At 41.1% G+C, this 24,674-nt stretch overlaps 1 protein-coding gene across 2 annotated transcripts in view; it reads right to left on the bottom strand.

Annotated features, from left to right (window-relative positions):
* Positions 1-24,674, bottom strand: part of LOC124711376 (snRNA-activating protein complex subunit 3-like) — a 64,575-nt gene that overhangs the window by 16,609 nt on the left and 23,292 nt on the right. For both annotated transcript variants that reach the window (XM_047241428.1, XM_047241427.1), the window contains exons 3-4: positions 14,254-14,493; positions 8,108-8,355 (exon numbers count right to left, since the gene is read on the bottom strand). In XM_047241428.1, the coding sequence (XP_047097384.1) occupies positions 8,108-8,355; positions 14,254-14,493 (488 nt within the window). The remainder of the gene's footprint in view (positions 1-8,107; positions 8,356-14,253; positions 14,494-24,674) is intronic.

Consider the following 24,674-nt stretch of genomic DNA (forward strand, 5'->3'; position numbering starts at 1 on the left):
TGTGTTGTGCGAGGTATGTGTTCCAAAACTCCTTGTGCTTTGCAAAATTCTCATTTCCTCATTTGAGTTTAGTTTTGTGGCCAGTGCATTTAAAATGTGTGCTCCAGATCATATGGAGGTGTGCTTATGTGCTATGGCAATTTACCCGATCACAATACAGCCAGGATGGAAAAATCGCAGCACATCGTAAGTTATTAACCGGTCTGACTGAAGTTGAAGTGCAAAATGCTTGTCAGGAGAAGTACAATAAACCGAAACTGATTAGGTCATCTTTAACAAAAGGCCCTGTACCAACAATGTTGAATGTTTGATCATACAAGAAGATATCTGACGTTAAGAAACACAGCTTTTATTCTGGTGAGGAAACTGATGTTATTTGGGAGAAACTCAGCAGATTTCCCCAATCAAAGCAAAATATTGTTCTAAAGTGATGAAACTTTAATTATGAGGTACTGTTATTGGGGTAGCTGAAAGGTGAGGTGAAGACTGGGCTTGTGAAGTAATGGAAAATATTCGTGATGAGGACATATCTGCTAAAGGTGCTCATTGTTTTATAAGAAGGATTTTTACCAGCCGTCAGGGATGGAGGAAAACAAGGAAGTCCTCAATCCACACAGACAGCTGAAGCAATGGAAATTACTTCTTCATACACCAAACAATCAGAAGAGTGTCAGCTTACATTGCAAGAGTTCAAGGTGAAAATCACAAATGACTGGGCGGCACATGTAAGGCCCATAAAAACCTGACTCTTCTGGAAGTATGGTGAAGAAATAATGACTGCTGACAGACTTAAAAACAGCACAATAGTGTATTTTGAATGTACAGGCTGTAAAATACTGTCTGATAGTTCCTATAACAGGAAGCTATCTGATCCACAAGAATACCTGAGAATTGTATGTGCTGTTGCAGATACACTTCATGAGGACATCTGTACACAGGTCTATAATACATCAGAATATCCCCACCTGACAATTTCTTGTTAGGTGTCCAATCAAAGATCTCTGAAACATTGCTCCATTTCTTTGAGTTGTTGATTTTGAAAAAAAAAAACCTCTAGATAAATGGAAAAAATGTGAGTTGCATTGGCACATGCAGTGATTTCTGCAGTAAGGCCCTGGTCATTTCTATCTCCATTATTGAATTGGGCTCAGTACATTCATGTACAAAAGATTCAGATCAAGACATTGTCGACTCTTAGTGCAATTGGATTTGCAGCTCCATACATGGAAGCTTCCTATTTGAGACATCTTCGACTGCATGACCTGAGCATCTGAACATAACCAGTGAAGCAGTCATCCAGTTCATCTGTGATAACACTGATTTTACATCTGTGTGACTGACGCTTTGAATACTTCCCATTATGTGGTAAGAATCATGGTAGCCACTCCTTATACAGCTATGGTCTGACAAGAATACTTATCGGGAAAGAAGATATTCACCTTCTGAATTTTTGTCTACAGTTGGTGCACCTCAGCTGATCACTTATCAAAAAGCAAATCATGATGGCTTAAACAATATTATTATAAAGGATCTCAATTTTGATGACCCTGAGTGCTTGAAGGAACTGCTCTCTGAATATGAGATTCTGTGGCTTTACGGAAAGTGGAAGAAATTCACTGGCGTGCCGCAGTGGAAGCAGCCACAAAAAGTCCGTTTGTTCCAAAAAATTGTGCCTCCCATTCTTAAATTATCCTCCAACTTTTTATGACAATATATACATTTCTTCTAACAGCATTGAAAAAAACGCATAAAACATGATCAAAGGTGACTTTTGTCACATTCGATAATTCACTTTATCTGATGGCGATGGATATTGTTGGAAGTGAAGGCAGTAATTTAGAACATGCCATTGTACGTTTGGGTGTATTTCACCTTCTAATACCCTCACTGGTCCGCAGCTCGTGGTCTCGCGGTAGTGTTCTCGCTTCCCGAGCACGGGGTCCCAGGTTCGATTCCCTACGCTCTGTCAAGAAGTATGGGACTACTACATCATCATCACCATCATCATCCATCAATACCCTTATTGGAGTGCATTGGTACAATAATGGCACGAAGTGCCTTAGAGACTTACAATCCACAATATTTCCTGGGAACAGTTTCGGTACAGTTTTGAGTGGGCATGCGTTTGTTTGAAAAGAGCAAAGCACATACACTGGTTCACATAGTATTGTCATATTACACCTTTCAGGAGACTAAGTTCAAAGATAATGAAACAATAATAACAGAGGAAATGTTGCTTCCCCATAAAAGACCTTCCGTATTAAAATGCCTTGAATACAAAGATTACATAAATATGATAATAGAGTTCAAAAATGTGATTTGCAACATTGAAGCAAGAGGAAAAACAGCTAAATTATGTGTGTCATGTTATCGCATGGTTATGTCCACAAAACAGTTCACTGTGGCTGAATGTCCTGGAAACTGTATTTAAATGTTGTGTTCAAATGTGTGTGAAATCTTATGGGACTTAACTGCTAAGGTCATCAGTCCCTAAGCTTACACACTACTTAACCTAAATTATCCTAAGGACAAACACACACGCCCATGCCCGAGGGAGGACTCGGGCCTCTGCCAGGACCAGCTGCACAGTCCACGACTGCAGCGCCTTAGACAGCTCGGCTAATCTCGCCCGGCTGTATTTAAATACCAGGCAGGAAATGCTACTGTACTTTTGCGTTGCTGGTCATTTCCTGTATGCTAAAACTGCTCATCATTATTTACAAGACATGCTCACATTGGAAAACTGAATGGATGCTACTGAATTCAACAATTTACAACTGAAGGCTACTTCACCACTAGGCGACGTGATAAATTTCAGAGATGATGATGATTGGTTTGTGGGATGCTCAACTGTGCAGTCATCAGCGCCCGTACAAAGTCCCAATTTTTCACAGTCACAATTTTGGTGTGGTGTATGGTCTGATATGATACTAGAGCAAACTTCAATGAAGACAATGAAAGTGAAAGGCAGTTTGACACAAGGACACAGGTTTTCGGATCCTGTTCTCACAAAGTGAACTTCAGGGATGGCATCCTTACATGCTGTTTGTCAAAAAGCAGATGGGGGCATGCCCAGTATGGTCTCCATACCAGCAGTGCATGTGGGTCTCCATCCCAGCAATGGATGTGCTGCTAATTCCATCTGTTATGGCTAAGCAGACCAGTCTGCACCTTGCCAAGCTGCTTTGCAGCCACCTTCTGTTTTTCTTTATTCCTCCACAATTTCTGGCACTTTGTTGCAAGTTTTTTGGCAGTTAATCACTAGGATTTTAATTACTCTTACCTACTGAGGAATTTCTGTTGATCTACTGACATGTCTGTATCTATTATAGCTATGCTTATCTGGACTAGATGAAGAAACATCTAAAAAGGCCATTACATGCACACCCCACACACTGAAAGCTACCTGGGCAGCAGTGTCTAATGTGTGGCATACACCTGACCCATTTAGGTGGATCCTCCAGATCTCAACCCTATGGGGTAAGTCCAGGACATTGTAGCCTTGATTTTTAGAACCTTTGAAGTCTCTAGTTTAGCCCCTCCACTCGACACAGAACCAGGGGGCTGTGGTCAGCTTTGGTAGCATTGCTGCAGATTGTGAGCTTTATTGAAATTCCATCAGAAAGGCTGATCATCTCAACTTTCTATGCCACTTTCTTGAACAGTCCACATATGACCTCAGATCCCAGATAACAGGCATAATTTGTCCCAATGCGCACCATAATCTGCAGTTGGTTGCATTCTTTTACCTCGATGGCATCTGGAATAGCTTCTTCAACATGGTTAATGAGGTCCCCAGGCAAACAGATTAAGTGCACCTGATGTTCCTTCCCATCTCTTACAACTATTTCCGTACAGGGTCCCATTATTTACCATACGTTTGGACTGCCAAGGATTAATAGACCCCTGTCCTTTTGTGTTTGCTTGCTCTTGACACAGAACACAGCATCTTCCCCAACAGGTGAAGTGAGTCTCACTGGCTCAGTTTCAGTTGAAGACAGCACCTCGAACTCATTGCTAGGGGCTGGGTGTGGAACCCTGAACTAGCCCTGGTTCTTGTCTCCCCCACATAGGGTACCTAACCCTACTACTGACATGCCACTCACAGTCGAGTGTGCGAATAGTGGTGACTGATGCTCTATTACCTGTAGAAGAAACAGTATTCACAGGAGAGGACAGAGGTTGAGATTTTTATATCTCCTCTACATGACTCTTGGGAGCCCTCCCAATACACCTATTTGCAACAGCTTCCAATCATTTGAGATTAGTAATGGTGATTTACAGCTACTTCTAAATGTCAACTAACTAATCGTTTGTACAACAACAGCACTCACAGCTGAGCTGTACTGTGGCATGTGCAACACTTTATAAAATAATAAACAAGTAACTCCCAAATACGCCTGCTGGTTAATTAGAATGCTATTGAGATTTCTATTAAAAAATAAATAAAACCAACATAAAAGTTATTAATCTCCTGAAATACTTTTAGATGTTAGTGTCACCAACAAACTCAACAATAGCATTAATTTATAATAAATGTAGACACTATACATTCATGCATAAAAGGGAACACTCAATTTCACATGACACGTTAGTTGTAATATATGCTACAGCAAGTAAATCAAAAATACTGGTATACTATGAAATACATTACAAGTAACAACCGAAACTTCCGAAAATTCTCAAAAACTTATATTCGTACATGCTGATATACAATGAAATTGAAAAAAGAGGCTGAATTGAACAAAGAGGCTGAATTGATCAAAGATACTACTGCTATTATTCTTCAAAGACTCCTTCAGTTCTATATGCAGGTTGACATTGACTAACTTACTGCCAATGAAAACAATCTACAATGAAGTTTTCACAACTTGAATAAAGAAATGAAATGAAAGTAATAGATTTAATAGAACTAGAGTCAAAAATATCAAAGATAGTAGTTAAATAATTTAATTGTATAGATAAAAAATGTACTCACCAAGCAGCAGCAGCAGCACACACATTTTGAAGGTTATAATTAGGCAAGCTTTTGGAGACAGTGGCTCGTTCTTTAGGCAGAAGGGTTCAAGGGGAAGGAAGAGGGGTGAAGGGAAAGGACTGCAGGCGTCTAGGAAAAGAGGCAGATTTCGGGAAAGTCACACAGAGCCACGGGTCAGAGAAAACTTACCAGATGGGATGAGAAGGAAATACTGTGTGTGTGTGTGTGTGTGTGTGTGTGTGTGTGTGTGTGTGTGTGTGTGTGTGTGAGAGAGAGAGAGAGAGAGAGAGAGAGAGAGAGAGACTTGTTTATGTGCCTGTCAACAACTCAGCACCTCAACTGTTCAGCGAATTAGTACCTTTACTACGTCCATTACCTGTCTTCCACCAAGGAATTTACACCACCATAAATAATGTTTCAGAAAATTAGCTTTTCATGTATTTGTAATAGAGCCATACAAGTAATGCAAAAAGCATTCATTCAAAAATTGAGGATCACTCAGCGTACAGAAGCGACACGTCGGAAATTAATAGAAGAAACTTTCTATGTCACTGTCAACACTGACACTATACTATACCCAAGCACAAGGAACAGAAACACTGACGACAAAAAGAGCTCGTTTAAAGTAACAAGGCACTGGCACAGAAAAACATTCAGGTTGTGAGTGTTGTGATTCCATCACTCTGTCCCAAAGGGACAGGTGCCTATGTGACTGTTGCCTGCCAACCTGTACACTTTGAGCATTCTTCTTGCTAACTCTCTACCACAAAGCACAGACTGCAGTCTCCATGTCATACGTACTTTCAAAGTTCATCATCGGTCGTGTATGATTACATGCAACACCATCAAATTCACACAGGAAGAGGCAAACAAGGAAGAGAAAAAAAACCTCATTAACAACTCTGTTCGAGAGGATTTCAGGAACCATTGGCTAATCCAGTCACTGAATGAAAAGAGTACAGAACAAAGAGAAGGGGGGGGGGGGGGATGGAGGGGGAGGGGAAGCGCAGCTATAATTATTTCTCAAGACTTCACTGCTTTGGAAGAATGTGGTAGACGTAGAAGGAAGTTCCAAAAACAGACAAACATCTATCCCATAGCAAGCAGATACAAACCTCTGCAATATCTAAATGCTAAACACTGGGATAATCATTGCGTAATAATCCACGAGATGTGTAAACACAAACATCAGTCACCACATAAATGTGATGTAAATGGTATTCATAATGTAAAATAGGTTAGAAAATAAAGTGCTTAAAAATAGGTACAAATTGTCAAGCTACCAATCATTTACATCCTAGTTACATTAATCAGCCATTACCATTAGGTATGAAGGACCACATCATATGTGACTGTCATGTCAGACTGTATTTTGAAAACCAGATCTAGCACTAATATTTATATAAAAAAATGTAACCAACCAAAAGATAACTAAATGAGTGACTAAGTTTGACTTTCTGAACTCCTAGTAGTAAATGTATCTAAACCGTAATGATGATAGAGCAACTTCAGCATTTTGAAGTAATAAATTTAAACAGGGTCGGACAAGCACTGAAGATGAAGTGCACCCAGGCCATCTAACTGATATCACCACAAAGGAGACCATTGACAAAATCCATGATATGGTAATGCAAGACCACTGAACACAAATTCGTGAGATTGCTGAGACTATAGGCATCTCCTGCACGGAGAATCGGTTATGAAGAAACTATGTGCAAGGTGGGTGTTGCGATAGCTTACTATCTACCAAAAGTGCATCCGCCACAACACTTCAACATGTTGTCTTGTGCAATTTAATCACAATCTGGAAGACTTTTTGCGGTTATTTATGACTCTTGATGAAACTTTGATCCATCACTACACACCATGGTCAAAACAGCTGTCAAAACAATGGACAAAGGCTGGTGAAAGTGCACCAAAGTAGGCCAAAAACCATTTAGTCACTGGTAAGGTGATGGCCACAGATTTTTGGGATTCCAATGAATAATCTTCTTGGGTCAATTGGATAAAGGCAGAACCATAACTGGCTGTGTTTTGCTTCATTGTTGGATTGTCTAAACCTTGCGTTGGCTTAATAAAGACCACACAAAAAGCGCTCTCATCAGGATAATGCACCATCCAACAGACCTGTGATAACAATGGCGATAGTGTATGAACTGGGCTCTGAATTGGTTCCTCATTCACCCTATTGACCACACTTAGCCCCAAGTGATTTCTTCCTGTTCCTAACTTGACACTAGGGCTTGAGGTGAAACAATTTTCACCAAATGAAGTGATATTGCAGCTGACGATTATTTTAAAAAGCTGGATAGAACCTATTTTTCCGATGGGATGAAAAAGCTGGAGGACCACTAGGCCAAGTGTGTATCCCTCAAAGGGAGAAGTAAGGGGAGTTGTTTCTAAAACAAACATTTCTTCTTTCTTTTTTATCAGACTTATGAAACCAATATCATAGATGCTTAAGTCAATTAATAAAATGTGCATTTACGAGCCTGTTAATCCACATGACTAATTTCATATGCACTGATGGTAGTTATACTGTAGCTGAAATTTAGATCTGCAGTAAAAAAGAGATTGAATCACAACTGACTGCTGACATTTCCTATTTGAATTACATCACAGTCGCTGTGCACAATGGCTCTAAGGGCATCCAACCTGATGATAAATACAAATCTCAGCCACTGGAATAAACAATTTCAGAAAGCTTCAAACTTCTATAACCATATTAAATTACAAGTTGAAACTTACATATATTCGTCACTAGTATTTTTGTGACATTTTATTTTATTTCTAGAAGCTTTTCATTAATGTTTCCAGTCACAAACTAGACCACTCCTGCCCCCCCCTCTCCCCCTGCCACTCAGCCCCCTCCCACTTCTTCAGCATTTTCAAAGAAACATCAATAGAAGCCAAACAGACCTCCTGTGTTTATTCTTGCCCAGTTATTCTTCCATCCTGCGTAACTCTATGCAGCAATTTTCCTACTAGAAATGCAAAATATTGGTTTATAAAAGACTATTAACGTAACTGATTCATTTTTAACTTTTTTGGATTCTACATTGAATTCCATTTACAAGTGCGACAAAGTAACTAAAAATTCATGCCATAAACTATGTGATATAAACATACCTTGCAGTGCGGAAGACTATGAGATGCTCACAGTTGCCCATGTGCACAAAAACATATGGACGACCAAATCTTAGACATAGATCTGTTACTTTTGTCTTTTCCATGCTCTTAGTTTCCAGTGATGCTAGGCTTACTCCTTGTGACTCAGCCCAAGTTCTTATTTCGGAACTGTAATCAATATTACCAGGTGTCCTTTTGTCATTATAGAAGACATCCTCAATAAAAATAAAACTTGAAGGGAGTATATCCTACAGAACATAATGTAAATCTTGCATTAAAATTTTTAAAATAATTACTGAGAATAATAAATAGAATGTACAGTTAATCTAAAGCACATCTTAAAACAATTTATGGAACCAAAGACTCTGGTACAAGGTACATATAAAATCTTATTGGATATAAAACACTAGCAGCTGTAAATAGCCAATTTATGATATTGAGTTCGTACCTTACCCAAACAGAAACTCTGAAGATGAAATGTGATTACAACTAATGTAAACACCAGCCTCCCCAAAAACTCTTGTAGGACAAGTTAAGTTAGTCGATGAGGTTCTATACTGTGTTAATAGGATCCTGAGAATACATATGAGATAGCACAACAAGTCACATTTTTCAGAGGCCGAAACCTGACAGGAAAAATAAGCGTGGGTGGGTAAGTGTTGTGTGTTGCAAACTACACTTCTCTCAGTTGTTTTTGGTGTAACATTCACTGACAGTCTGCTACACATACACACATACACACACACACACACACACACACACACACACGCACACGCACACACAAAAACACACACACAAAAACACACACACACACACACACACACACACACACACACACACACACACACACACAATCTTCCAACAACAACCTGGTTGAAGACAGAAGTAAACTGTATGGGCTCTGGCTGCTGTCATCAACTGGGTACCACAAAATGCAAAACCAAAATCAGACTTCTGTATTGAATGGTGCAGACAATGAAGTTTGATCTCTGACTTGCATGAATTTAATCTGCATTCTGACTGGGAAGGGACTTTTGACAAGTCCAGGAAATTGACATATTATTGAAAAGAGTTTAAATGTATACCATTATTCCTACACACAACACCACTTGAAATGCTGTCTTGTCTACTTCGGAATTGGACGAGGATGGGATATGAAATAGACAACAACCTTTACAAGGAACAATTCTCACATTCACCTAAAGTGATTTAGGTACGCCACAGAAAACAAACCAGTATGGCGGGAAGAAGAATTAAACCTCACTCCTTCTGAATAGAGGTACATTTGTCTTAACTACTACACCATCTCACCTCACATAATGCGTAGTGTCTATATATAATCACACAATTATTTAAGTCTCATTCTGAAATGAGTGTGTAGTGTTTGAACTTGGTTGGGAAAGTAGAAAATATGAAACAGGAAACATTCAGATTCAATTTAGACATAGTACAGATCAATGAAGTTAAATGGGAAGAAGACAAGGATTTCTGGTCAGATGAGTATAGGATAATATCAACAGCAGCAGAAAATGGTATAACTGGAGTAGGATTTGTTATGAATAGCAAGGTAGTGCACAGAGTGAGTTACTGTGAACAGTTCAGCAACAGGGTTGGTTTCATCAAAATCAACAGCAAATGAACACAAACAACGATAGTTGAGGTATACATGCGGATGTCACAAGCAGGAGAGAGAGAGAGAGAGAGAGAGAGAGAGAGAGAGAGAGAGAGAGAGAGAGAGAGAGAGAGAGAGAGAGTGTGTGTGTGTGTGTGTGTGTGTGTGTGTGTGTGTGTGTGTGTGTGTGTGTGAGTGAGAGAGAGAGAGAGAGAGAGAGAGAGTGAGAGTAAAAAATATTGAACAGGTGATCCAGCACATAAAGGAAGATGAAATCTAATAGTTATGGGGGACTGTAATTTGGTTGTAGCAGAAAGTGTACAAGAAAAGGTTATGGGAGAATATGGGCTTGGCAGTAGGAATGAGAGAAGAGAAACGCTGATTGAGTTTGCAGTAAATTTCAGGTAGTAATTGCGAATACTCTTCTCAGAATCACAAGAGGAGGAAGTATGCTCGTTTTTGGAAAATGCCAGGAGACATGGGACAGTTGACTTGCATTACATCTCAGTCAAGCAGAGATTCCAAAATCACAGATATCAGATTATAAATGATTAATGGAAAACCTCCTATAAAGATGTGAAACAAATACTAACAAAGAGATAGAGGGGCCGGCCAGTACTTACCTCAGCTCAGTACAGCCGATAGATACATAAAAAACAGAACCGAAAATTTACGTTCCTAGCTTTCGGAACAAATGTTCCTTCATCACGGAGGAGAGAGGGGAAAGAAAGGGAAGAAGGGAAAGTGGATTCAGTTATTCACAACCCAGGTTATGAAGCAGCAGGGAAAGGAAAACAGGGAGGGTAGCAAGGATGGAGGCATGGTTGTCAGAGGGAAGCCAAAGATATTCTACTGTAAGTACTGTGCCAGCTTCAAACCAAAGAGGATGCATACAGAAGTAAAGAGGTATACAGTATAAAGATAAACACAACTATGTAGGATGAAAAGATGCATGAACGGCTAAAGACGAAAGGGAAAGAAGAGAAGACTGAAGAGTAAATGGGAATGAGGTTGTTTAACGTAGGTTCAGTCCAGGGGGATGGCGGGATGAAAGGATGTGTTGGAGTGCAAGTTCCCATCTCCGCAGTTCAGAGGGACTGGTGTTGGGTGGGAGAAGCCAAATGGCACATACGGTGTAGCAGATTCCTAGGTCCCTAGAATTATGCTGGAGGGCACGCTCTGTTACTGGGTATTGGACATCTCCTAGGCGGACAGTTCGTCTGTGTCTGTTCATGTGATCAGCCAGTTTAGTTGTTGTCATACCGATGTAAAAGGCTGTGCAGTGCAGGAATGTCAGCTGACAAATGACATGTGTAGTTTCACATGTAGCCCTGCCTTGAATTGTGTATGTTTTACCAGTAGCGGGGCTGGAGTAGGTGGTTGTGGGGGGATGCATGGGGCAGGTTTTGCAGCGGGGTCAGTTGCAGGGGTAGGAACCAGTAGGTAGAGTAGGTAGTCTGAGAATATTGTAGGGTTTAACAAGGATGTTATGGAGGTTAGGGGGGCGACGAAAGGCAACTCTGGGGGGTGTGGAGAGAATTTTGTCAAGGGATGATCTCATTTCAGGGGTTGACTTGAGACAGTCATATCCCTGGCGGAGTAATTTGTTGATGTATTCGAGGCCAGGATAATATTGGGTGACAAGGGGGATGCTTCTGTGTGGTCTGGGGGTAGGAACATTGTTGTTGGACGGGGAGGAATGTATTGCTCGGGAGATCTGTTTGTGGACAAGGTCTGCAGGATAGTTGCGGGATAGGAAAGCACTGGTCAGGTTATTGGTGTAATTGTTGAGGGATTCATCACTGGAGCAGATATGTTTGCCACGAATACCTAGGCTGTAGGGAAGGGAATGTTTGATGTGGAATGGATGGCAGCTATCAAAGTGAAGGTACTGTTGTTTGTGGGTTTGATATGGACAGACGTGTGGATGTGAGCTTCAACAAGATGAAGGTCAACATCCAGGAAGGTGGCTTGGGTTTTGGAGAAGGACCAGGTGAAATTCAGATTCGAAAAGGAGTTGAGGTTATGGAGGAAATTAAGGAGTGTTTCTTCACCATGAGTCCAGACCACAAAGATGTCTTCTATAAACCTATACCAGGCCAGAGGAAGCAGCTGTTGGGTCTTCAGGAAAGCCTCCTCCATGCGGCCCATGAAGAGGTTAGCATAGGACCGAGCCATCCTGGTTCCCATGGCCGTTCCCCTGATTTGTTTGTAGGTCTGGCCTTCAAAAGTGAAGTAATTATGGGTTAGGATGAAGTTGGTAAGCGTGATAAGGAACGAGGTTTTTGGAAAATCTTCAGGTGGGCATTGGGAGAGGTAGTGCTCAAGGGCAGAGAGACCATGGGTATGTGGGATGTTTGTGTAAAGGGATGTAGCATCTATGGTGACAAGAAAGGTTTCAGGTGGGAGACGAGTGGGAGTGGATTTGAGTCGTTTTAGGAAGTGGTTTGTGTCTTTGATGTAGGATGGGAGTGTGCGGGTGATAGGTTGGAGGTGTTGGTCTACCAGAGCTGAGATACGTTCTGTTGGGGCTTTGAAGCCTGCTACAATGGGATGGCCAGGATGGTTCTCTTTGTGGATTTTGGGTAATAGGTAGAAGGTAGGAGTACGGGGCTCAGGTGGAGTGAGTAAGTCTATGTAAGCCGTTGTGAAGCCTTGTGAGGGACCTTGGATTTTTAGGATTTTCTGCAGCTCAGTCTGGATGGAGGGAATGGGATCCTGGGTAACAGCTTTGTAGGTTGAGGTGTCGAAGAGTTGACGCAGTCCTTCTGCCACATACTCCACACGGTCAAGTACCACAGTTGTGGAGCCTTTATCCGCCGGGAGGATGACAATAGAGCGGTCTGTTTTCAGCTCCTTAATGGCACAGGATTCAGGTGGGGTGATGTTGGGGGTTGTCGGGATGTTCTTCAAGAAGGACTGGGAGGCAACACTGGATGTGAGGAATTCCTGAAATGTCTGCAAAGGATGGTTTTGGGGGAGGGGAGGAGGATCCCTTTGAGAAGGCGGTTAGCCTGTGCGTGAGTTAATGTGTTTTGGCAATTACGAGGGCAGTTCAATAAGTAATGCAACACATTTTTTTCTCGGCCAATTTTGGTTGAAAAAACCGGAAATTTCTTGTGGAATATTTTCAAACATTCCCGCTTCGTCTCGTATAGTTTCATTGACTTCCGACAGGTGGCAGCGCTGTACGGAGCTGTTAAAATGGCGTCTGTAACGGATGTGCGTTGCAAACAACGGGCAGTAATCGAGTTTCTTTTGGCGGAAAACCAGAGCATCTCAGATATTCATAGGCGATTGCAGAATGTCTACGGTGATCTGGCAGTGGACAAAAGCACGGTGAGTCGTTGGGCAAAGCGTGTGTCATCATCGCCGCAAGGTCAAGCAAGACTGACTGATCTCCCGCGTGCGGGCCGGCCGTGCACAGCTGTGACTCCTGCAATGGTGGAGCGTGCGAACACACTCGTTCGAGATGATCGACGGATCACCATCAAACAACTCAGTGCTCAACTTGACATCTCTGTTGATAGTGCTGTCACAATTGTTCACCAGTTGGGATATTCAAAGGTTTGTTCCCGCTGGGTCCCTCGTTGTCTAACCGAACACCATAAAGAGCAAAGGAGAACCATCTGTGCGGAATTGCTTGCTCGTCATGTGGCTGAGGGTGACAATTTCTTGTCAAAGATTGTTACAGGCGATGAAACATAGGTTCATCACTTTGAACCTGAAACAAAGCGGCAATCAATGGAGTGGCGCCACACCCACTCCCCTACCAAGAAAAAGTTTAAAGCCATACCCTCAGCCGGTAAAGTCATGGTTACAGTCTTCTGGGACGCTGAAGGGGTTATTCTGTTCGATGTCCTTCCCCATGGTCAAACGATCAACTCTGAAGTGTATTGTGCTACTCTTCAGAAATTGAAGAAACGACTTCAGCGTGTACGTAGGCACAAAAATCTGAACGAAGTTCTCCTTCTTCATGACAACGCAAGACCTCACACAAGTCTTCGCACCCGAGAGGAGCTCACAAAACTTCAGTGGACTGTTCTTCCTCATGCACCCTACAGCCCCGATCTCGCACCGTCGGATTTCCATATGTTTGGCCCAATGAAGGACGCAATCCGTGGGAGGCACTACGCGGATGATGAAGTTATTGATGCAGTACGACGTTGGCTCCGACAGCGACCAGTGGAATGGTACCGTGCAGGCATACAGGCCCTCATTTCAAGGTGGCGTAAGGCTGTAGCATTGAATGGAGATTACGTTGAAAAATAGTGTTGTGTAGCTAAAAGATTGGGGAATAACCTGGTGTATTTCAATGCTGAATAAAACAACCCCTGTTTCAGAAAAAAAATGTGTTGCATTACTTATTGAACTGCCCTCGTACTAAATTAGCCAGATTAATGCAAAAGTAACACTATGAAAAGTTACTTGCTACAACTGTAGTAGGTTGCACTGTATTTATTCACACTGAGGATTATGCAAAAAGTTTTCAAACAAATACAGATTCACTGCAATATGTAGTACAGCTTCTTACCTTTCCTTTTTTTCCCTGAGCTGCTACAGCACTCTCACTGACATCACCAGGGCATTCGAGATCCTTTGGACAGATTATCCTGTCTCTGAGGTCAGCCAAAGTTTGCTTCCCAAGGAGCTGTATTTCAGCAAATATACCTCTTCCATGCCTGGTGTCAGTATATTTGAATGGCTCATAAACATGTACAACAGCTACAATATCATCATAAGATCGAAGATCATCCTCAGGTGTTGGTTTAGTCTGTAGGAAATATAAACCAAATCAATAATGGACACAAAGGCATAGGAGGAACTTATGCATAATATTAGATGGCTGAAGTGCACATAAAAATATGTTTGCTGTGGGGAGAGACTGCTTAAATGAGAATTTCTATATCACCTTGAGAAATCTTAATTCTGGTGTCATTAACCAACATTGATATTTCACAAATACCACTTGAGGGCACCCCTTCTTGTTGCTGCTATTTGTTTATCTGAATTAAGCTTCCTACTTTTTCTTTTCTGTTAAAGCCTATTTTCTCAGTGACTGCAAAGGTGATCTTAAATAGCCTTTTTCCAAAGGTTTAGTAGCGTAACAATCCCTTAATAAATTAATTTTACTCCCATCGTAATCTCCAGTGTGTTTCAAAGGATAAAAAATGAATTAGAAATCTATGAAATCATTTGAATGAAATAACAATCTGTTTAAATCTGTGACTATTGTCTAATGCACTAGTACAAAATGAGCACTTGATATGAAATAATTATAGGCCAAATGTCAGTGGCTGGAGGTGGAAAGGGATGAGGGAGGTGGAGAGAAGGGTGCAGAGGGGGGAGCTATGTAAACTGTCAATAGTACCCACTGTTATGTCAAATTCGTGTTAAGTATTTGAGAAAGCTGTACTTGCCAATAATTAGACCACCATCAACATAAATTGACACATGAAGTCTATTTTCATTGTGCAATAAAACCAACAAGGATCTGCAGCACTGTCTGAAAACCCACTTACTTCAGGACTCTCATAAAACGTTTGTCCCAGCAGTCTAAGACTTATTTGAGTCAACAGAGCCCCTATTCCAAGAGAGACGCTTGATGTGTATTACCTTAAAAGCCTTGTGGTTGTTCTATATTCACTATCTTGATGCATTCCATTCAAAAGGGCTATCTTCACACTGTTTCAACACGTGTTCTTTAAAGCAGCTACCACTAGAAAAACTCTAATGGTATCATAAAATACAACAGGGCTCTCTGCATTTTCGCAATCAGTTCCTGGTTTCTGAAAATATCACTTAACAACTAATGGGGCTTTGAAGCAAGTGCTTCTACCAACTGCAGCTTTTTGGTATGGAATCCAGTGATTCTGTAATACCTTGGGATTTGTGGGACGTTCAACTAACACTCTTTAGCGCTTCTATTTCTTCACTGACAGGTTGCATCCATTTATCCTTTCTATTCGCCTGAACGGCAAAAAAGCACTGTATGGATCTTTACATTCAAAGAACTAGCTTTTGTTAGGATCAAGAACTCACCACACATTATCCATTTGGTTTTTTCTTTGTTGTCTTCTGTTTTCCAGTTTATCTTCACCATAAAATTCAGAGGCTTCTTCATTACAGAATTCTGTTGATTCTATGTTACTGTCATCTGATACTTTACTTTCTCCAGGATCAAGTGCATTAAATTTTTCTTCACATTGACTTCTTCTGGGTTGCCAAGGAATATCAGATTTAATATGATCACAACGGGAATTGCAAACTGTTTTCAGCTTAAATTTTACATCAAGAATCAACATCACATTACTTTTGGAATCTATATCCATCTCTCTCACTGACATATCCAACAAACTGTCCAAAGACAGCCTTGTATCAAATATTGAATAAAATTTTTTTGTTTATATTAACACAGCAACCTGTGCCAAAAATTCTGAGTTGACGAAGTTTTTTTCTTTCTTTCTTGTACCACAGCTCTTATGGAAAAGTTGTTTGGAATGGAATGGAAGACCTTCCAGTATGATTTAAAATATGGACTGGAATCATCATTAAAACATTTATAATATCAAGCACCTCCAAATGACTTTTCTGGCCTAACAACAGGCATATTCAACAAGTAAAGCCCACTTTTCACACAGCCCAACATGACGATGTTGTCGCTGGCCTTTTCCTGAATTCTAACACTTTTATATACTAAAAAAAATTTGCTATAGCAGTTACATGCAGCGGCTCTGGTTGCGAACATATGAGCACTTGCATCAGGCACATATGAAATATTTTTCATTCTAGCACTGTACAAAACAAAGTACTGTTTCTTCATAGTGATATGCTTCATGCCGCCACTATCACAAAATCATTTATTTATGTCAGTGCAATTCCTAGTAGATGAACCCATGGTGTGTGAAGTAAATATGGCCTTTCCAGTTGTCTTCTCTTCCTGCCATGTGCTACTGCAGTCAAGAGCATTCAGTTGACACTCCGCTGCACAGTGACCTAGTTGTTTACATTTATTATGCGGGAAATTTTGTTTTGCTCATTCTTACGACTTCTTTTTCTGTGCATTAGACACTACAAATACAGTTACATCCATTGCATTTTGTTTATGCAATTCAATGGCACAAAGTTTTTCAGTAATTAAGTTCAATCTCTGGTTTTCCACTAGTATTGTGTCCCAGAGATTTTTTAAAGCTATCAAATTCCTTTTCCAGCTTAGATAAAATTCAACTGTTTGATATTCTTTCAGGAAACATATTCTCTCATGTTTTGCTAATTCATCATTTATTTCTACAAATAATTTTAGCACTTAATTTGAATAAGATTGATTCAATGTAGTGTGTGCTAGTAGAAGAAAGCTGTTTTTCTGTCGAAACAAGCTGTACGTAAGAACATGGCAACAAATGGAGATTATAAATGATGTATAACTGAAGTATGATTGGTTGGTTGATTTGGGGGGAAGGGACCAAACAGCATTGTCAGACCCATCGGATTAGGGAAGGATGGGAAAGGAAGTCGGCCGTGCCCTTTCAAAATAACCATCCTGGCATTTGCCTGAAGCAATTTAGGAGAATCACAGAAAACCTAAATCAGGATGGCCGGAAAAGGATTGAAGTCGGCCGTGCCCTTTCAAAGTAACCATCCTGGCATTTGCCTGAAGCAATTTAGGAAAATCACAGAAAACCTAAATCAGGATGGCCGGAAAAGGATTGAACTATCGTCCTCCTGAATGTGAGTCCACTGAACTGAAACATGAAGAAAATATTTTTATCTCAACAAATATTAAATGATTGAATTTTATCTATGGAGGGAAAGGAATATAAAAATTTTAAAGATCTCTGGGACACAACACCACAGGAAAATTCTTCACACACAGTATCCCATTCTATAGCACCAGTGGCTCCTTAGATGATGCAAGTCTTATTACCAAGAGAATCAGGCCTGAAGTTTGGGAAGCCTTCTTATAGGGAATACAAAGACATAAAATGCACAGTTCATTGTTAGCAGCACCAAGAGAAAGATGTGTTTGTTGGTGCTCCATAATTTTCCTTTTTGACTGTGATAAACTGACACTGCAGCGTTTGTCTTCAGGATGCCACTGTAGGAGGTGTCAAGAATTTGATTAAGTAAAAAATCCATGCCTTTTGTTATTTATTTAGTGTCTATAAACCAACTTCTGGATTTTCCTTTAAGTGACACTATATGTGGCAGATACACTCAATTCTAAATACTAGCTTTTAACATTTTACTGTTCATGTCACTTTCCCACACTTTACTGATTATGTCAAAACTAGTGAGTGTCATGACATATATATTTTCAATTATAAATAAGTGCTGTACAAAATTCACACTATATCATCAACTGTGGATTGAATTTATGATTCTTCTTTTGCAAGAATGTCCTGGTTCAAAAAGAATTGTCCCAAAATGTGTGTTTACACAGTGAAGCACACATTTTTGAGAATTTTTGGAGGCCTATGTGTGAGGTATGTAACTTACTTCTTAGTAAATTATGAGCGACAGTTGTGCATTCTATAAGCTTTTGCAACATTATCTTTTTAGAAAATCTTTTGCCCTTTATTGAATTGCATGAGAATAATATTTTCAGCTTCTTCTATGCACTTATCTGTTTGTTATAAGCCAGTGTCCGAAATTTTATGACTGTTACAAATTTATCCCTTATGAGATAATGTTTTGTGAACATTATAACTGTCTCCGTTCAACAGTAGTGTACACTGACAGCACTAGTGAGCTTCTAGTGAGCATAATCTTGATAGAAGTTGGACGCACAAAGCTGTCTTCAGGGGAATTTGTGAATTTTACCTCACATTTGGGTGTTGCAGCTTCAAATCTTAAACACAACTAGTAATACCTGTGGTGTAACAGATCATGAAGTCAGAACAATATCAGTGAGACCAATTTACATAAAAAACAGCATACCAGTCAAAATGCAGACCCACCGTCATTGCTGTTCTTGGGCACGGGTTGAGTTAGTTGCTATTTGTAAGCAGCTGAAAATCACTGACTGCTCAAAAGGGACTGAAGCTGCTTTGAATGGGTGTGTTTGGCAAAATGCTGATGGTCAGTCAAGCACCAGGGATATCGAAGTACCTCAAGAACTGGCCTCTCTCCAATAGATACTGCCTTTTTCTGCTGGGAGTACAACATCTATCACTGCTCATCCACTTGACTGATAAAGGGTGTGTCATTGGTAGGTCTAAATGCTCTGTATAGAGGAGGCAGTGATGAGGAAGAACACAGGGTATTACACCCACCCCTCCAAACAAGAAGTCTGACTGAGCCATGACTGGCTCGCATTGATGCCTTGTTCTTTGGCATCTGTCACAATTGAGTGGCGTGTTATTTCTCTCCGAGTTACTGCCATAACGAGTTGCTGACTTGCCTCCATCAGTGGCAGCAGCAGCACTTATTGATACTAGTACTGCTGTACCATCTTTGGTGTGAGCGCTTATTTCAGTGTGTCGTGTGTGTGGCAGTTGGTCAGTAGGGACAGAGCAGCGATCAAGTCTCCGCGGTGCAAGGTCAGGCTGGGGCCGCTGGCGGTGTGCACGCATGGTCGGATTTTTGAGGCGCTAGGTGCGATAGCTACAGATTTCATCACCCACCGAACCTGGACACTGAAGTTGAGTGCTCAGTTAACCTGTTATGAAACCTCAACTGCTGTGACATCTCCTCGTTCATTGCCAGTTGTTGCTTTCCTGGGCCGTTCCTGCAAGCAGCAACGTATGGTGTGTTGGAGTCGGCGAAATTTTGCAGCCGTCTTCCTGTATGGTGGTTTAACTATTGAATTGGTTGATACTTATTAGTGAAGTGCACCAGTGGTATCTTCTGCCTTGTGGCCGTTAACATTCCATTTACCTGCCTTGGTCGTTAGCGTAGTTTTCTGACAGTGTGTTTTCCTCGCCATGTTGATGCTGTCTGGCACGGCGTGTAGTTCGACAACCTTTGGTGTTGTTCATATTTCTGAATGGTTATTGTGTCTTGACACTATTTAGACGCCAATTTTCAAGACATAGAGCTGCTGGTATCCTCGTCGTCGGTGATATTCCTGTTGCCGTGCTGTTGGTCGGGTGGAAGGGAATTTATTAGGTTGTTGGTTGGTCCTACAGCCGTTCCTGGGTCGGGTTGCCATCTGATTATTTAGTATTACACTTGGCTGCCTGTCTTACCTAAACTTATGTTAGCATTACCTCCTCAGGCTGACCCTTGGAGCACTTCTGAGCACCACTGTTCTGTTGTTTTAGATTGTGATTTTCTTTTCGTCTCAAGTACTGTGCGAGGCCTTCAGCCATCTATTAATTTGGTTTGTTTTAATGTTAAGATAAGGCCTTCAACCATCTTAAATTAAAACTTGGAAGATTCTTGCTTAAACATTTCTTTTTTTCAAAAAAAAAAAAAAGAAGAAAGAAAGAAAGGGGATTTTGCACATTTGAAATCCTTATTATCATCCAGGCCTTAGGCCTTGAGTTGTTCTATGCCCAGTATGTGAACTTCAGCCAAATTTTACATGAAATATTTTAAGATAAGGCCTTCAGATGTCTTAAATTAAAATTTGAAGTCACTTGTTTAAAATTTTCTTCTCTATCTGAAATTCTTGTTATCCAGGCCTTAAGCCCTCAGTTCTTTATCTCCAGTGTGTGGTCCTCAGCCGAGTTTTTATGTTAAATTTTGTAACCAAGGCCTTCAGCCATGTGTATTCCTTAAGGCAACTTTAATAAGTTGTGTCATGGCCTTCAGCCATATTGGTTCCTTTAACGGCATGTGTGATTAAGTGTTTCAAGAAAATAAAGTTTGTATGTTTTGTGCAACTGACAGTAACTGATTTTGGCCCCTTTCCACAACTATAACCTGATCCACTCTGTTCTACCAAACCAGGCGTGGTGGTTGAGACAGAAGCAGCCCTTGAGCTTTGTTTAAGGCAATTAGGGGCCTTGAGGACACGATTTGTGTTTTGGAAGGCACTCAATCTAGTGGCAGTCAGTCAGACAGGGTGCAGGCACAGTTAATGCATTAGTTCAAAGACATCATCTTATTGCCTCAAATTCTGGTATCTCTTTTCGTTGTTGAGCTAGAAACGGTACCTGGGTTGGTCATCTCGCGGGACTTAGATCAGTCCCTTCCTGGTGCAGGGATGTTGGGTGCCCAGTGGGCAGGTGTTCCCTCTGCATGGGTGGGTCCGAGTGAGTGTCTCACTTGCGGCTTTCTCATGGCCATTGTCTTTTGTTTTCATTAAGGAACTGCCGGTCAATTTCATTTTGGCTTGTGATCCCCAGTTTGATGTTTGAGGGGTGGGGGGGGTGGGGGGGGAGGTTGAGCTGTGCGCAACTCGTGTTTGTGCCGTTTATTACTTGACATCTTGTCTTTGCGGTACTGCTGTCCTGTTACTTATTTGATTCACTGGTGTCACTAAGTTGCTGGCCTGCCTGCCTGCCCATGAGTGGCAGCAACAGCGCTATCGATAAGAGAACTGTCATACTATCTTTGGAGCAACCACTAGTATTTCCGGGTCGTGGTGTGCAGTGAGTTCAGTAGGGAATGAGGTCTGCACAGCCAGTACTCGCCCGACCGCTGGTGACACACATGCACTGTCCGATGGAAGGAGACTTGAGCAGGGATGACCGTTGGTTGGCTGTTCAGTTGGTTGTCTCATCGGGCGATGTGTATTTGGTCTTCCGACTGCTTCTGGGTTCTCTCTGTGTGTCGACTCTTAATTTGTCCTTGTTGTTCCTCAGTGAATGGTTTTAGTACTGTTCGAGTTGTTTGTGGAAGTGTTTACGCGGAACCGTGTGTATCTTGTGGTTTTGACTGACCATTTATTGTAATGCTGTCTGCGCGTTGGATGGAGTGAGTCTGTTCGGACGGAGCATAAAGCAAGTCTCCAAAGTGCGAGGCCAGACTGGGGGCGATGGCAATGTGCATGCAGTCGGATCGTGAAGCGCTAGCTGCGAGAGCAACAAGTTTGTTGCCCATTGAACCTGGACGCTGAAGTTGAGTGATCAGTTAATCTGTTATGAAACCTCAACTATTGTGACTTCTCTTCGTTCATTTGCAGGCTGTGGCCCCCTTGGCTGTTCAGGCCAGCAGCATCGTATGATGTGTTGGAGTCAGCAAAATCTTGCAGCTGTCTTCCTATGTTGTGATTAATCATTAAATTGGCTGTTACTTATCAGTGAAGTGCACCAGTGGTATTTTCTGCCCTGTGGCCGTTAACGCTCCAGTTACCTGCCCTGGTCGTTAGCATAGTTTGTAGGCAGCGTGCCTTTTTCTCGCCATGTAGTTGCTGTCCAGCACAGTGTGTAGTTCGACAGCCTTCTAAGTGGTTTGGTTCATATTTTGCTTAGAGTGGTTATTGTTCCCATGGCGGTTTTTAGACGCCGATTTCTTGAGGCATAATGCTGTTTGTATTCTTGTCCTTGGCCGATATTCTCCATGATTGTTCCGTAGGTCGAACTGAAGGGAATTGGTTAAATTGTTGGTTGTTCCTTGGGCCGTCCCTAGTTTGGGTTGCCATCTGACTACGTAACTTCAACTCTTGGATGACTGTCTCACCTCACCTTATGTTTGAGCTACCTTCCCAGGCTGACCCTTGGAACACTTCTCAGCACCACTTGTTCTGTTTGTTTTAAATAGCGATTTTCATTTTAGTTGAAGCATTGTGCGTGGCCTTTGGCCGTGTATTAATTCAGTTTGTGTTTTTTTTTTTTTTTACATAAAGGTCTTCAGCCATGTTAAACTAAAATTTTGAGCATTGATTGTTTTTAAAAAATCTTTTATCCTTAGAAATTGTTCAATCTGAATTTTTTGCAATCCAGCCCTAAGCCTTTAGTTGTTCTTTGTGTTGTGTGTGGCCTTCAGCCATGTGTATTCTCTAAAGGCTTTTTTTTTAATAAGAAGCAAGGGATTTATTCTAAATTAGTTATCTTACTTGTTCAGGTCTTCAGCTGTGGTTTCAAATTTGTCTGTGGCCTGCAGCTCTGCAATAAGTTAATCAGGCTTTGGCCATTCTGTTGTAAGTTTGAAAGGAAATGTTCTTGCTTAGAAAAAATTGTTTATTAATGTGCCTTAATTATAGTTGTCCTTCAGACGTGTAGTGTAGTCCTTCAACCATTAATTATTTTCATTGCATTTTTTAAAAATTTTACCTTCTATTTTTAACTGCTTTTGATTTCTAAGCCAGGCCTTCAGTCGTTCTTGTGTTTGCTGTGTGGTTTTGGGCCTTCAGCCCAGAAAGCATCTTAAGTTTTCTTTAACTATGCCTTCAGTCATATTGTTTAGTTGTGATCCTTAAGCCAACGTGTGAATAAGTGGTTCTTAGAAAAATAAAGTTGTGTGTTTGATTGTGCAACTCACAGTAACTGTTTATGGCCCCATCCACAACCTTAACCTTATCCTGCGCACACTCTGACTACCTACCAATCAGGTCGCAAGCGGTCTGACATTCTGTCTTCCACTGAAATTGAAGCAATGACACACACTTCACCTACTGGGAACCCTGCTGCAACACAATTCAGGGGGAAGTAAGCTCAAAAGTATATGGGATCTCTTAATCACTGGCAGTCCAAACACATTGCTGAGGTAGAAGATGCAACCAACTGCAGACTGTGGCATGCACGGGAACAAAAGATGCCTCTCATCTGGAGTCTGATGTGGTACTTGGATTGTTTCAGAAACTGGCAGATGAAGTCGACAAAACCAGCTTTCCTCGTGGAATTTCAATAAAGTTCACAATCGGCAGCACTATCCCCAAAACTGATGTGTCTTCAGTTTCTGATCAAAGCAGAATGCTTAAACAAGAGACTTCAAAGGTTCTGTAACAAGCTGCACTGTGATTTCTTATGATGTAGGGCTGAGACTTTACGGCCTCCCTAAATAGGATGGGTGCAATTCATGTCAGAGGCTGCTAGTCAGCGGGTTGACAGTGTGTGTGGAGTCCACACAAACCTCTTTTAGCTTAGGTGACTCTGCATCCATTGAAGATAGCACAGCTGTCGAGACGCAAAGTTTTAATGTAAGATCCAAAGAAATGCAGCCCCCCCCCCCCCCTCAGATAAAACAGTCTAACTCCTGGCCATTAATTGCTGAAGTATTTGTAACAAAATCCCAGAGTTTGCTGTAAGTCCTAAAAAAAGCTAACCCCATATAATACTTGCCATAGAAAGCTGACTAAAACCCAAAATTGACAACAAAAAGATTGTTGGGACAAGAGAATGGCCCTAGAACCCTAAATTGACAACAACGAATTTTTTGGGTCAAAAGAATGGGCTAATGGGATGTGGAAATGGTGCACTTGTTCCAGTAAATAAGAAACTCAAATCCAATGTCAGAGAAACTGAGGCTGCATTTGAGGTGCTCAGTTTCAGGGCAGGTGCATGTAAAGTTTTAACTGGGTCTTTCAACTGACCACCAGACTCATCCCCATACATAACCAAAAACTTCAGTTTCTGAGTATGTTTGTCCCACAATCACATTGTCATCAATAGAGGAGGCTTTAATAATCCAAGAACTGATTGACGTGGGTGATGGGTGTGGAAAGACATATGCTGCCCATACACGATTAGACAATTTGTCAAACTTTGCTACGTTGGTCGAACATCCAGCATGTTTTAAGAGAAATATTGTTTGATGGCAGATTTGACAACATGGTGGATGTTTCTCTGCATTAATGTTGTGCTGCACATGTTGAGCAGAAAAGAGTTTTACTATAATTTATTGCACTGCATCGCGAACTTCTACAACAATTAGGTGTAAAAACAAAATAGGTCTTGCGACTATCAAAATGATACAGTGTTGCACCTTTCCAGCCACATATTACACAAGAAGAGGTTAATAAGAAAATCAATATTCTGTGCACAAACATATAAGCAAGAGTGCAATTAAATAAAAAATCTAAGCTCTTTTGTTCTGCCATGATTATGCATATGGTGATGGTATTTTAGT

This window comes from Schistocerca piceifrons, chromosome 8 (genome assembly GCF_021461385.2).
Source record: "Schistocerca piceifrons isolate TAMUIC-IGC-003096 chromosome 8, iqSchPice1.1, whole genome shotgun sequence".
NCBI lineage: Eukaryota > Metazoa > Arthropoda > Insecta > Orthoptera > Acrididae > Schistocerca > Schistocerca piceifrons.